This window comes from Tupaia chinensis, unplaced genomic scaffold (genome assembly GCF_000334495.1).
Source record: "Tupaia chinensis unplaced genomic scaffold, TupChi_1.0 Scaffold144472_1, whole genome shotgun sequence".
In the NCBI taxonomy this organism is placed as follows: domain Eukaryota; kingdom Metazoa; phylum Chordata; class Mammalia; order Scandentia; family Tupaiidae; genus Tupaia; species Tupaia belangeri.
In genome coordinates this window covers 929,210-943,492 of record NW_006204331.1, presented here as the reverse complement: position 1 = coordinate 943,492, position 14,283 = coordinate 929,210, and the positions used below count along the sequence as shown (strand labels likewise).

General features: G+C 58.1%; 2 protein-coding genes and 1 long non-coding RNA gene across 4 annotated transcripts in view; 1 reads left to right on the top strand and 2 right to left on the bottom strand.

The window, feature by feature from the left end:
• The window catches only part of TPD52L2 (TPD52 like 2), a 22,767-nt gene extending 16,966 nt beyond the window's left edge, over positions 1 to 5,801 (bottom strand). The window contains exons 1-2 of one of the 2 annotated variants that reach the window (XM_006167078.3): positions 5,630 to 5,801; positions 3,035 to 3,180 (exon numbers count right to left, since the gene is read on the bottom strand). In XM_006167078.3, coding sequence (XP_006167140.1) covers positions 3,035 to 3,180; positions 5,630 to 5,648 — 165 coding nt within the window. In that variant the 5' untranslated portion in view covers positions 5,649 to 5,801. The remainder of the gene's footprint in view (positions 1 to 3,034; positions 3,181 to 5,629) is intronic. The other variant, XM_006167077.3, reaches the window with a different exon arrangement.
• Positions 5,802 to 6,630: 829 nt separating this feature from the next.
• On the bottom strand, positions 6,631 to 8,980 carry ABHD16B (abhydrolase domain containing 16B). Its single transcript, XM_006172304.3, is given in 2 exon segments — positions 6,631 to 8,363; positions 8,365 to 8,980. Coding segments are annotated over 2 exon segments (1,287 nt in total). The 5' UTR covers positions 8,602 to 8,980; the 3' UTR covers positions 6,631 to 7,313.
• Positions 8,981 to 8,987: 7 nt separating this feature from the next.
• Positions 8,988 to 14,283, top strand: part of LOC106733708 (uncharacterized) — an 8,956-nt gene continuing 3,660 nt past the window's right edge. Inside the window, exon 1 of the long non-coding RNA XR_001369648.1 lies at positions 8,988 to 9,248. This is a non-coding gene — a long non-coding RNA (uncharacterized LOC106733708). The remainder of the gene's footprint in view (positions 9,249 to 14,283) is intronic.

Here is a 14,283-nt window from a genome sequence, read left to right as displayed (position 1 = left end):
CAGTCATTCTACCCAGGCCAGCCATGTGAGGCCCTCCAAGCTCCCCCACGTGCCAGGCGCAGCGTGAGGGCAGAAGCCCTCCCCAGGCTCTAGGGAAGGCCTGCTAAACAATGGCCGAAACTGCTGGCAGCCAGGCCCCAACTGCACAGTGGACAGATGGACAGAGCCAGGTAGCTGAGAAACGGCTCTGACCACCTCTGCTCCCGAGGTCAGCTCCAAACCTTGGCAAAAAAGTCATACAAGGCAAGAAGTGAATCTCTGTGTGTTCAGGCTGAGTTGGGTAATGGAAAGATGCCAGATAATAAAGACCTGGACCTTCTCAGGTCAAATTTAAAACAGAAACAAACAAAGCAGGAAAGCGAGCTGCTCTGCGAGGCCGGCCCACGCAGGGACATTCCAGGCTTGCATCGGGGCTGCCCTGACAGGGCCGGCTGGATGGGAGAGCATCGCAGCGTGCAGGTCCTGCTGGGGACGCCGTCTCTGTGCCCTCCACTGTCCCTGCTACTCAAGGAACAAGCTGGACATAGGATCCGTGAGGACCGACCACTGGCCACCCAGCAGGCACAGCCAGTGACAGAGCGTCCCACAGATGCGGCGGGTGGCCCACGGCTTACGGGCATGCAGCTCAGTGGCCTTAACGAACATATAAATTGGGATTTTTTTTTTCTCTGTAAAGAGAGATGTTTGCTATGGAACATGTGCACTTGCCAGAGACAGAAAGAAGACAAGAGACGGAAAGTGAGACGTCACCACCTAGGGGGGACAGCCACACCGCAATCCCTTCTCCTCCATTCTCCTCTCGGGACTTTGGGTAGGCACGCACACACGCCCAGCATGAGTTGTAAGCCTCCAGGTGCAGGAGTTAAACCACAGTTGACTACATGGGAGTCCAGCAACATAACCATTACACCATCTGCTGGTCCCAAACTGAAAAAAAAATGTAAAGAATTATTATTTTTATTTATTTATTTTTATTTTTATTTAACCAGAGAGGGACAGAGTGAGAGAGAGAAAGTGAGAAAGAAAGCTGCCAGGTCCAGGACTCAAACCACGGTCAGCTATGTGGAAATCCAGCACCTTTAACCTCCCCGCCACCTGCCAGCCCACAAACTGAAATTTTTAAATGACATAAAACTCCTTTATCTTATAATTCAACTCTGAAAAAGACTTTGTAGTTTTTGTTTCCTTTTTGAGAGATTTTTGCTACGGGGTCATGAGCTTTCTGGAGAGAGAGATGGAAACCATGAAATCACCCCCCCCCAGGGGGATAGCCCCACCGTAGTCTCTTCTCTTCCATTCTCCTGCCAGGATCTTGGGTATGCACATACACACAGCCAGCATGAGTACAAGCCGCCAGGTCTAGGACTCAAACCACAATCAGCCATGTGGGAGTCCAGTGATCTAAACACTACACCATTTGTTGCTTCCCATAGTTTTTAGTTTTTAAGTCAATATTTTTGGAAATAAAATGTAAAGTAAAGCCTCTCTGAACTCCTTCCTACTTTTCCCTCAACTTTCTTTCCCAACAGCTGTGCGTGAAGGCCGTGAGATGCGGTTTACTCGGCCGGCAGCTAGAGGCCAGCATGGGCAGCACAGCTCACCCCGCGGGGAGGCGTGGGGAGGGAGGAGGTGAGAAGTGGTCCTGGGGCTACAGCTCAGCCTGCACCCAGGAGGCGAGGTGGCACTCAGCAGTGTGCTCGTGGGGCAGGTCCCTCCTCCCAGATCCTGAGACCTGGAGGCCACCACTGAGCTCTGTCAGAATCAAAGCCGCACTCGAGGCACACGGTGTGGACTGGCGTGCTCGGAGGGTTTTGTTCCTAATTTGTTTTACTCTTTTTTTCCAACTTATTTTATTATTATTATTTTTCACACAAATTTGTTTTACTCTTAACAGACTCAATTCAAAGATCGCATGAAGGGCCAGTCAGCATCATGGTGGTAAGGCGGCTGGGCCCCACATGGCCAAACGTGCAGGGCAAGTTCTGGACCCAGACCCAGTGGCTTGAAAACACACCACGCGCACGCCTGCATGCCCAAAGTCCCGAGAAAATGGAGAAGGGACTGATTTCTCACTTCTCGTTTCTCTCTCTCCCTCCCCCACAGCAAGCAAACAAACAGAAAGATCACATAGAATCCTTTTAACAAAAGTTTTAAAAGAAAATGGGGGACCACCAGTTAGCATAATGACTATTTCGCTGAAATCCCATGTAGTCTTTCTGGTGAGCACATGCGCCCTATAGCAAAAAAACCTCTCTGGGGGAAAAAAAAAAAGAAAATGGGACTACAGGTGGCATGGTGGTTAAGGCTCTAGACACTCCCACATGGCCAACCACAGTTCGAGTCCTGGACCTGGTGGCTTGTATTCTAACTTTCTCTTTCTCTCTGGCCAAATTAAAATAAATAAATAATAATTCTTAAAAGAGAAAAATGAAAATCCAGGGCAGATGGATTAGAAACAACTGCTGAGGGACCAGCAGATGGCATAATGGCTCTGTCACTGGACTCCCATGTAGCCGACCACGCTTCGAGTCCTGGACCAGGTGGCTTAAACTCACGCCGGGCATGTGTGCATGTGTGCCCAAGATCCTGAGAGGAGAATGTAGAAGGGACTGTGGCATGGCCATCCCCCCTGGGGGGTGATTTCTCACTTTCTGTCTCTCTGTCTCTGTCTTTCTGGTGAGCCAACGTGCTCTATAGCAAAACCATCTCCAAAAAATAAAAAAAATAAAAGAAACAACTGCCAAGCGCTACCTACAGCAGAGAAGGCACCAGCAGATGGCATGCTCAGGAAGGCTGCACCTGTGGGCCACTGTGTGCTCTCCAGAGAGGCCCACAAGGTGCCTGCAGCCAGGCAGGAAGGGAGGGAGGAGGATCCAGGCCCTGTCCCCCCCCCACGGCTCTGTGTCAGGCCACGGCTGGGTTCCCAATGGCTGGCACACAGGACAGGGCAAGCAACCTCCCAGGATGATTCGTCAAAAGCAGTCCTGGGCCTTGACTCGGGGTACCCCCAGTACAGACAGCCGAGGCACAGCACCTTGGCCAGCTCAGCCCTGAGCGCCTCCTCCTCAGCCTCCGTCAGACCCTCAGCGGCAGGAGTCCGGGCAGCCATGGTGGAGTCGACAGGGATGTCGGCCATCGGGTCCGGCAGCAGACCCTTGCGAGGGGAGTTCAGGTTGATATCTACCAGAGACAAAAGGAGGTCAGAAAGTGGCAGGAAAGTTACCAAGAAGCAAACAGAGCTAGAGTCTCCACCCAGACGAGGGACAAGGGACAGGGACGAGGGATGAGGGCAGGGGTCTAAGAGCAGGAGGCCTGGAGACGAACACCACCTCTCTTCCGGGAGGCCCTCGATGTCGGCTTGGGGGTTAGACTGAGAGCAGCCACATCTCAGGCCACCCGCGCTGCACCAGGAACGCCGGTGCAGGGTGACCGACCTATGGGAATGCGATCGTGAGCAAGAAACCTTCACTGCAGATAAACAGCCCAATCTGACAGACCTCCCAGCTGCTGAGGACGACTATAGCCTGAGGACACTGTTATAGTTGACAACCATCACTTTGCACTCGGCTCATCCGCCAAGGCACAGGCTGAAGTCACGTGCAAGGAGCTGGCCGGCCATCCAGCCCCTCCTGCAGATGAGCCAAACACCCTCCTGCCCCTGCCCCCATGGCCACGAGGCAGCGGAATGCAGACAGGAGCAGCAGGACACTGCGCCCCACACCTGGCGCATTCCAGATCAGGTTCGAATTCCTGCCGTCACTATTTTTTTCTTAATTAATTAATTTGACCAGAGAGAGAGAAACAAAAAGTGAGAAAGGAAACCATGAGGTCCAAGACTTGAACCGTGGTCGGCCACGTGGGAGTGTCCAGTACCTTCACCGTGCCTCCTGCTGGCCCTCACTATCTTCATCTTAAATGCACCATACTGTCTGCACTGAAAGTCCACAAGACACAAATCAGAAAAAGGCCTACCTAGGGACCAGCAGCTGGTATAATGGGTGTCGCTGGACTCCCATGTAGTTGACCATGGTTCGCATCCCGGACCTGGAGGCTTAAACTCACGCCGGGTGTGTGTGCGTGCCCACCCAAGATCCCAAGAGGAGAATGGAGGAGAAGGGATTGTGGTGTGGCCATCCCCCCAGCGGGTGATTTCTCGCTTTCTGTCTCTCTGTCTCTCTCTTTCTGGTGAGCGCATGCACCCTATAGCAAAATCCTCCTCCCCAAAAAAAAAACTCTCTACAACTTTTTGGTCCTGTTTTAAAAAATAAATGAAGGCTCTCAGACAGTTTCTTTCCTGTAAAGCTAACACCGGATCCCAGGGACACTACCCCATGGGCACTGACCCAGCATGTGCCAGGTGCCTCACAGCTATGAGCGAGGCACCAGCCCACACCCAAGCCACGTCCCAACTCAGGTGTGACCAAAACACAAAGTGTGGGGCTGGTGCCAACACGACACGGAGACCGCTGGGTGAGCCCCAGTTCTCTGCAAAACAGTCGTGCCAAGACAAACCAAACGAGCTCACTCTGAAAACCAGATGAGACTGGCTCCTGGCATGGTGAAAACAGCTGGGTCCCATATGGCCATGGCTGACCAAGTGGTTCGAGTCCTGGACTCAGTGGCTTGAGAAACACACCACGGGCACCTGTGTGCATCCCCAAAATCCTGAAGGGAGGCAGAGATGGAGAAGAGGTTGCTGTGACCATGCCCCATGGAAGATGCTTTCCTGCTCTCCCTCTCTGGCAAGTACACATCTTCTCACAAAGAAAAGATCTTAGGATGGTGTTTGGCACAAAGGAAGTGCTCGATAAAAATTTTCCGTTATTCTTATGGCCGGAGTTCAACATCTGTGATGCTTAGAGCTGCCAGCTAAACAGGGAAAAGCCTCCAGGCCAGCTTTTGGTGCTCATCTATTCTGTAAATAATCACCAAAAGCAGACGTCTCCGTACGGGAGGCCAGGAATTCTAGTGCTGAATTAATACAGTGGAGAAGCCCCCTGTACTACCGCGGTCCAGGACTTCAGTCTCCCTGCTCTAGAGCCCCAGAATGGAAGACAGACTTGTGTCACCTCCAGATTTTAATCTCCTGGGCCCTTCTGGAAACTGGCCGGAACGCTGGGTGTGCCCCTGACTCGCTCCACCCTCCGCCAGGAGGCAAGCCCTAGGGAGCCAGCGGCGGCGTTGCCACCCGAGAGGCAGCGCTGAGCTGGAGGGCGGTTTCGCCTCCCCTCTGCCCGGGAGCCGCCGGCACTACACCTGGGCTTGGGTTCAGGGCCAGATGGAGTGTCCCGGGAGCAAGTGCAGGGACGGAGGGCGGCACAGAGGGCCAGGGCCGCGCGGGGGTGAGCGGCATCGCCACAGCGGCCTGCAGTGAGGAAGCCCGCTCTGGCAGCGAGGGAAACGCGCCGGGGACCGGACAGCGGCGCGGTCCCGGGGAGCCCAGGCAGCGGCGGGCGCCGCGGGGCGGAAGCGCACCATGACCTCCGGGAGCTTCGAGGTCTGGGGCCCGGAGCCGAAGAGGGGCCGCGGGCTGGCGGAGGTAGAAGGACCGAGACGCGACCCCAGGAACGGGAGGACACTGGGGTGACCCGGACCCGTCTTCGGCCGGGGCGCTGGGCCACGCGGGTACCTTGGCCGGCGGAGTCCATGTCCAGTGGCGGCCGAGTGGCAGCTGGCGTCGGGGCCTAGGGGTAAGCGGTACAGGGGCCGTGCGGGCGGCGCCGGAGGCCGGGAGCCGGGAGCCGCGTACACACTAGCCAGCGGAACCGCGCCGGCCCCTGAGACCTTACGTAATCAGCGACGCGACGGCCACTTCCGCCCAGGAGCGTGCTCCGCCCTCGCCCCGCCCGTCACGAGCGGTGTCCAATCAGAGTGTCTTCTCGCCCAGCTCCGGTCTCTCCTTTCCAACCTGATAGGTCGAGGTCGACAGAGTCCCACCCAGGTTGGCCCCACCAGCGAGACGCACAGGTAGAACAGCCGGAGGAGCAAGAGCTCGGGAAGGTGGGATCCAGGAAGACCGCCCAACGTGGCGCTGTGAGCCCAGGGCTGGGCCACGGGGTATCCTGCTGTGAGCGAGCCTCGGCGGGTCAGATCCGAACCCCGTGAGCTCCCTCTATGGTGGGGATCAGCCTCTCCCCCAGTAGGTCCCTTTTCACTTTTTCTTCCTGTCTTTGGTTTCCTCTTTCTACGATAGTTCGGACTTTTTATGAGGACTTTTTTTTCACCAGGATTGCGCAGAAGGCCAAAACCCCGGGCCCCCGAATTCCTCTCGTCCAGCGCGTCTCCGCTAGGCAGCCGAGTGCTCAGGGCGTGGAACCTGCTTCCTGTCACAGCAACCGTGAGGACAGGCGCCCTCTCCACTGCACAGATGAAGCTGAAGTTAGGGCAACTTGCCCCAGGCCACTGAGCTACGAGACCCTCTGGACCAGCAAAGGCTTGTGACCACCACCTGGCAGCCGCCCCACTTGACAAATCCCACAACAACAGTCCTTGGCCCTCGTTTGCATTTGCCCTGGATGAAAATCCTTAAATGGTATTCAGACCCTCTAGAAATGGTTCCCCTGGCCTGCATGCCTTACCTCCAGCCAGGCCACTGTGCAGGTTCTGATGCCCCTCCCCTGTTCTCCCTTGGCTCGCCTGCTCTTCTAGGTGACTTGCATGGGCCAGGTGCTCTGGGGCTCCCTGCCTGGCTCCATGCCCCCAATCCCCAGGGACTGGGGGCATCGGGGCAGCCAGTAGTCCTGCTTCCTGCGGTTCAGGGCACACCATACAGAAATGGCTGTTTTGGATGGTGGTGAGCAGAGGCCTGTCTCTTGCTCCACAGGTTACTCTGGTCTGCAGGGCCTCTGTGAAACTCCTCCTGTGGAGGCCTGCAGTGTCGGAGTCGGGGGGAGGGGCCCCACAGACCAGAGGCATCACACTCCTGAGACTGCCCAGCTGCTGAGACCCGCGCAGTAACCTACAAGGCCAACGTCCCCTCTCACAGCGAGGCCACCTCTACAGCCTTCAAGGCTCGGCCCCATATCTTCCTCCCAAGAGCCATCTTGCAGCCCAGGCCAGGTGAAGGGTACCTCCCTGTGGTCCCACGGCCCACTCTCGTCGCCCTTTCGTAACCATCAAGGCCCCATTGCACGGCATTTGCAGAAAGTGGGTCAGGTTAATCTTGGCGTTCTCTTTCGGAGCTAGGCACAGGCACTCAGAAGTGTTTGTGGGAAGAGGAGACCAGAAGGAGGGAGGAGAGGGAGAGCAGTGGGAAGGCCAGGTACCCCAGCGAAGGACAAGCACTGGGCCTGGACTGCCTCACCCCTGACAGGTCAGGGGGCCCCACCAGGGCCAGCTTCACTGGTTCTGGGCACAGGGTGGGAACGGAATGGAGGCCCAGAAGGCATGTGAGTTGGTGAAGGCTGCAGCTCCCAGGGCAGCTGGAAGTCCTCCGGCTCCAGCGGACTGCAGTGCGTTGCCTCCACGTTCTTGAGGTGCTTGCTCGCCAGGAATAGCGCGAGTTGTCTCCGCCGCCGTGGGCTGAGGCCCTGACCCACAAGCCATGGGAAGGCAGGACCGTGAGACCCCCAGGCCTCCTCGTCCTCCAGCTCTTGCTCGCAGTGGGCTCGGTAGGAACGCAGCAACCCCAGGCACCGCTCCTCATCCACCCGGTAGCGCGCGTACAAGGTGGCTTCCTGTGCCAGGCTGCCGGCCCGCAGCCAGCGGGTCACTGCGGCCCGGCCCTCACGTGCCATCACAGCCGGGTAGCGGTGCTGCAGCAGGCGTAGCAGGAGCTCGTTGCCGCGATTGCCTTCCACGTGGCTGGGCGGCAGAGGGGCCAGGTGGCTGGAGGTGCTGACCACGTCGTCCTGGGTGCGCCGGAGCAGCAGCACGGGGCCCGGGTAGCGGCACAGCTGCTCGCCCACGTTGAGGTTGAAGTGCTCCCGCACCGTCCGCACCACCAGCCCCTTCCAGCTGTGGGGCATGACCTTCAGTGCCAGTGGCACCAGGTCGTCAAAAGTGGCATCCAGCACCAGCGCGCCCAGCTCTGGGTAGGTCATGGTGGCCCAGGTGGCTGTGAACCCCCCGATAGACCAGCCGTAGACCACCACGTGTGTGGGTGGGAAGTGCAGCCGGTGCAGCGCGTACTTGACCACCACGTCCATGGCGTTGGCATCGTGCTGAGGGAATGGTGCACCCGTGCTGCCCCCGAAGCCTGGGTGGTTCCAGCCCAGCACCGAGTAGCCGGCCTCCAGCGGTGCGGACAGACAGCCCATCTCATAGAAGCCAGCATTGCCCTCGCAGCAGATGACGAGGCGCAGGCCGCGGCCGTGGCTGCCAGGGTGCTGACGGCGATCCATGAACATGGTGTCAATCTCGTTGCCCGCGCAAGGGTCGCCCAGGCGCATCCCCGCCCAGGGCCGCGTCACGCAGCAGCCACACGCCCGCTGCAGCTGCGGCGCACGTAAGCGCGCGGTGCCTGCTGCTGCCGGCGCCCGCAGTGCGCACTTCGTCCCAGCGGAAGTCCACCGGCCAGCTGCGGAAGTTGTAGGTGTAATTGGCGGTCAGGTAGATCTTGAAGACGTACACCAGCGCCTTCACGAAGCAGATGACGCACATGGGCGCCGAGGCCACAGGCCGCTCCGCGCTAGCCCTGACGTCCAGGTACCAGGCCAAGGTCGCAGCGGGAGACCCAGGCCCAGCTGGGCAGCGGGCAGCTGCAGGGGCAAGCCTGCAGGGCCGTCATGGGGCATGCCTCCTCTGGGCTGGGCCTTAGCGGCCATTGTGACCTGGGCTCTCGGGGACCCAGGGGAGACTGCTTCTGCCCTTCACAGGCTAGCTTTGTGAGTCATGGTTGCTGGGGAAACGGTCACCTACAGTGGGCGCTGGTGGTAGATTCCCAGATTCACAGACCACTCCGACCAGCAGTGGCCTCCTCTCCAGGCCCTGTTTCACCCACTTCCCACTCACACCACAGCCAGCTCTCACCTCCCTCTAAGGTAGGAGATGGACAGCCAGACAGACCAGAAATGGGCAGCTCTGACCTCTTGCTGGCAGATTCCTGGTCTCCCTCGAAAGAAAACAAGGCCTGCACCAGGCTGGCTGTGGGTACCTGCTGGCTTTCCTCGTGTATCTGGTCTCAGCCTGGAGCAGGGAGGCTGTGCTTCCCCTGGCCTGCTAGGTCTGCTGCTCCACCTCAGAAGGCCACCTGCCTGCCCGCCCCCTCCTGGATCCTCTTCATAGAAGCCGGCAGTGCCAAGCTCCAGGTGGGCCTTGCCTGGGTGAGGTTTCTCTTTGAAGACCCTGGTTGAGCTCCATCCTCCTCAGACCCAGCCTCGAGCTGAACCTTCCTCTTTTCTGGAGGACTCTGAGAGTTCCCCCTTTTTTTCCTGTGCTGAAGGCCAGCCCAGCTATGAGCTAGGGGCCGCAGGAGGAGCCCACGGGGGACACAGCTCCACACACCCATAGTCAGCCAGACCTAAACGGGGAACTCGGTGACCCGAGACTGTCTGCCTGAAAACCCCTCACCCTCCTGCTGGGTGCCTGGGTTGGGAACACTGCCTGGTCCAGACAGCCCCGCCTAGCTCTGGGGTCAGCAGGATTGCTGCTGTCCTGGCGCGGATGACAAAACGAGTGGTTCTAGGTGGGGGGTGCTGACCCTCCAAGGACAGCCCCCTCGTCCCTGTGGGAGAAACAGTCCTGGGTGGAGGTGAGACCCTTGGTACAGGGCAGCAGGCATGTAGTCTCCCAGGAAAGTCTTTTTTTTTTTTTGAGAGAGAGAGAGAGAGGTTTTTTTAAAAAAGGACTCAGGAACCAGCAGTTAGTGTAATGGCTATGTCGCTGGACTCCCACGTAGTTGACCGCTGTTCGCGTCCTGGACCCGGTGGCTTAAAACTCACACCGGGCGCATGTGCGTGTGTGCCCAAGATCTCGAGAGGAGAATGGAGGAGAAGGGATTGAGGCGTGACCATCCCCCCTGGGGGGTGAATTCTCACTTTCTGTCACTATGTCTCTGTCTGGCGAGCGCACGTGCCTATAGCGAAAATCTCTCCAAAAAAAAAAGGACGCATGAGCTTGCCAGTGAGAAATCACGCCCCCATCCTGGGGGGAATGACCATGCCACAATCCCTCTTCCTTCAGTCTCCTCTTGGGATTTTGGGCATGCATTCACACAGGTGCCTGATGTGAGTTTCACGCTGCCAGGTCGGACTGAACCTGGGTTGACTGGAAGCTCAGTGACATAACCATTAGCATCTGCTGGCCTGAACCTCCTTTGAACCCTCAGCAGGGCCGGACTCCAGCCTCCTGTCAGCATCAGGTGTGACCAGCAACAGCAGGGCCCCAGGAGGGGAACCGTGCCACCTGTCCCAGGCCGGGGCTGCCAGGAGACCCATCACACAGGCTGTGTGTCCTGGGAGATCGCTGCATTTGCTGGGTGTGCCACGTTCCGTTCTGTCTTCCCAGGACGAGATCCCACTTGGAGGACCCTCACGCATGGGGGCGGTCTCGCAGCTTGATCTGCTCTGAGACCTGTCTGGAGGCAGAAGCTTTTCTTCATCCCTTGGCCCTCCCCCACAGAGAGCAGGAAGCTCTAGGAGGAGAGGGGGAGCCAGAGACGGTGTTCAGGGCCAGAGGTCAGTGGGCTGGAGCCACTGGCCCTTGGGCTCAGTGCTGTAGCCTGTGCCTGGCCTGACCCTGACCCCACCAGCCCTGGGAACCTAAGTGCCCCAGAACCACCAGCTCTGCTGAAACAGAGGTACAGGCAAGAAGGGAGCTGTCCCCTCCAGAAGGTCCCCACCTTCTGTTCAGGGAAGCTGTGGTGGTGCTGGGCATCTGCATCCCTGCCTGTCAGCTCTGGAGGCACCTCCCTGGGCTCCCAGTGGCTTTGGCTGCAGGCATGTACCCCACCCCCACAGAGCCTCCACCCCAAAGGGAGCCTCCCTCCTCCCCCAATGAGGCAGGGCTGCCTCCCTGGCTAGTTCTGTTTGGCCTCCCAGGAGACCTTTGATTCATTCTGGAGCAGTACCAACCTTAGAGGGGACGAAGAGAGAGAGAATCAGTCCCAGAGGCTGGAGGGTGGGGAGCCAGGTCACCCCTGGGCAAGGAGTCCAACCCCATGAGTGTGCACAGCAGCTGGGAGCAGAGCCCAGGCCTGGGGGGACAAGCGGCCCTGCGGGAGAGGGAGCAGAGGCTGCACAGACGCCTCCGCTCAGGAAATGGGGTGCAGGGAGGAGGGGGTGGCTGGGAGCCCAGGGACAGGAGGAGATGCTTCCTGACTGGTGCAGGGTCGGGAGAAGGGGCGGAAGCAGCAAGGCAGCTGCTGAACATCTGGAGCCGCAGAGAATTACCCAGCACCCTCCAGGGCAGTGAGGTGGTGGGGGTGGTGCCCCAGACCCCCTCCCTCATCTCACCAAGGTGGAGGCACTGCCCAGCAGCCCCTCTCCTGAGTGCCCTCCCGTGCCTGTCTTCAGGGGCAGAAGCCACTTCTGAACCTTTGAACATGGGGAATCCTATAGGCGACCATGACTATGGGAGGGACAGCGAGGCTATGGGAGGGGTAGGAGGCCAGAGAGCTGCCAGATACTGCAGAGTGAGCCTCTGGGTGCTGTTGGCATGCAGCTCCTGCCCTAGGGTGGGATCACTCCGGAATCCCCCACATGGCCCTCCTGTAAGGAGGAGACAGACGGACTACTGCTCACCCGGGGTAAAGTCTGGGCTGGGCAAGCCCTGCAGGCCTGTCTGATGGGGTCTTATGTGACATGTTCCCTGGGGCACCTGCCTCTGCCCAGACAGGACATCTGCACCATTTCTGCAGACCCAGAGAGGGACAGTCCCCTCTGGAAGCTGTTTAGGCCACAGCCCTGCTCCTGGGACCGTCTCTGGCCTCCCCCCACACCTGGAGGGTCACTATGCATACAGGAAACAAACTCACCAGTCTTTGAAGTCCCTCAGACCAGGGTCCTCACCCCATCAGTGCAACACCCAGGTTTGGGTGTGAGGTGAACGCTTCGTTGTTACTCAAAATGGCAGGTTCTCCTTGTGCCGGGATGAGGGTGGGTGCCCAGTGGGGTCTGGGCTGCATACCCGTGCCATGGCCCTACAGCTCACTTTCCTTCAGGACAGCCCGAGCATCACCATGCCAGCATCGTGGCAGTGGCCACACGCCCCAGCCTGCTGTCCATGTGCCACACTTGCGTGCACCTTCCCAGCGCGTATGCAGCTTCTAAACCACTTTCTGCGCCCATGCATGGCTGCAGTGGTCCCCACAGCCCAGGGCCCTTGCTGCCAGGTGCTTTTCCTTTTGTTTTCCTTTTTTTTGTGTGTGTGTGCCATAGGGCACATGAGAGACAGAGGAAGACAGTGAGAGGGAAAGTGACCCCCCAGTGGTGGGCAGTCTGCAGCGCCTTCTCTCCTCCTGGCATTTTGGGCACACATGCACGTGTACCTGGTGTGATTTTCGAGATTCTATGTCTGGGACTCCGATGCAGGTCAGCCACGTGGGAGTCCAGTGTTGTAACCACCACCATGCCACCTGCCACCTCCAGGTGCCTTTTTCTTTTTTTTTTTTTTTTTGAGAGAGAGAATTTTGTTAAAGGGCACGTGCACTCACCAGAGAGACAGAGAAAGACAAGAGAGACAGTGAGAATCACTCCCTGGGGGGATGGCCACACCACAATCCCTTCGCCACCATTCTCTCAGGATCTTGGGCACGCATGCACGTGCACCAGGTGTGAGTTTTAAGCCACTAGGTTCGGGACTTGAACCATGGTCAACTACATGGGGTCTAACAATGCACCCATTACACCTTCTGCTGGTCCCAGCCAGATGCTTTTTCTTTTTTTTTTTTCCTTTTTGAGAGGTTTTTGCCATAGGGCGCGTGCGCTCACCAGACAGACAGAGACAGAGAGACAGAAAGCAAGAAATCACCCCCTGGGGGAATGGCCACATCGCAATCCCTTCTCCTCCATTCTCCTCTCGGGATCTTGGGCACGCACGCACATGCGCCCGGCGTGAGTTTTAAGCCACTGGGTCTGGGCCACAAACCACGGTCGACTATGTGGGAGTCCAGCGACAGCCATTATGCTAACTGCTGGTCCCGTCCAGGTGCTTTTTCTAGGTACTAGATTCCTGAAAATACTAGCTGAATCAAAGGATAGATTTATTTTCTTTTAAGCAAGAAAGCACCTCTCTCCCCCAGGAGGAATGGTCACACTACAATCCCTTTTCCTTAATTTCTCCTTTTGAGATTTTGGGCATACATACACACACACACATGCCTAGGGTATTTGTCAAGCAGCTGGGTCCAGGACGTGAACCATATGGGATCCAGCCATCTTTATATTGTTTTAGAGATTTTTTTGCTGTAGGGTGTGTGTTTTTTGCTGGAGAGACAAAGTGAGAATCCATCTGTCCTCCATTCTTCTCACAAGAATTCAATGTGCATGCAAGTTCACCAGGTGTGAGTTTCAAGCCGCTCGGGTTCGGGACTCTGACCTCAGTTGGCCATGTGGGAGTCCAGCACCTGAGCCACCATGCCACCTACTGGCCTGGGACCCAGCCATCTTTGCCACCCCTCTGCCAGTTGGCCCAGGAGTGCTCTTAACACCAAGAGATTTGGTCAAGTGTTTCTCCGGAAGGTTGCACCGGGCCCTGGGTCGGTGGGAGTTTGTCTCCGGGCCCTGAAGCGACTGTGCACCCTGCTTCTAGGACTGGCCTATGACAGACATTCAAGGCTGGGTCCAGGCAGGCCCCAGAAGCCAGCTCGCCCTGAGTTTCCCAGTCCCACTCTGCTCCAGGTCCCTAGGAAGTCTCACCTCTGTGCACGAGACTTGAGTGCCAGCCACCCTGAGGTGACCAGATAGAAAGTGGGGCCTGGATCCGCCACAGTCAGCCCTGGCTGTGGCAGTGGGGGAGAGCCTGCTGGGGGGTGGGATAGGGTGAACCCAAGGCGCGGGAGTCCCAGAGAGGGGTCTGAGCGTTTCCTGTGTCCCCCCAACTCGCCTCTCAGTGTGAGACCCAGAAAGCCAGTGATTGGGGTACAGACAGAGTCCAGCCCCAGGGTTTCTTCCCAGGAGCCTGTGTAGACTCTGCCGCAGGAGTGGCACCGACGTCCCTGCAGGACACAGAGGCTGCCCTCCCTTTCCAGGTGCCTCCAAGTCGTGGAACCATGAAACATCCCGCCAGGTGGTGGAGCCGCTCCTGAGGCAGAGGGACAGGGACCACCCACAGTCCCAGGGGGCGCGGTCGCACCCGCCCACCGCGCCTACAGCGCAGCGGCTCGCGGGACCCCGACCCCATCCT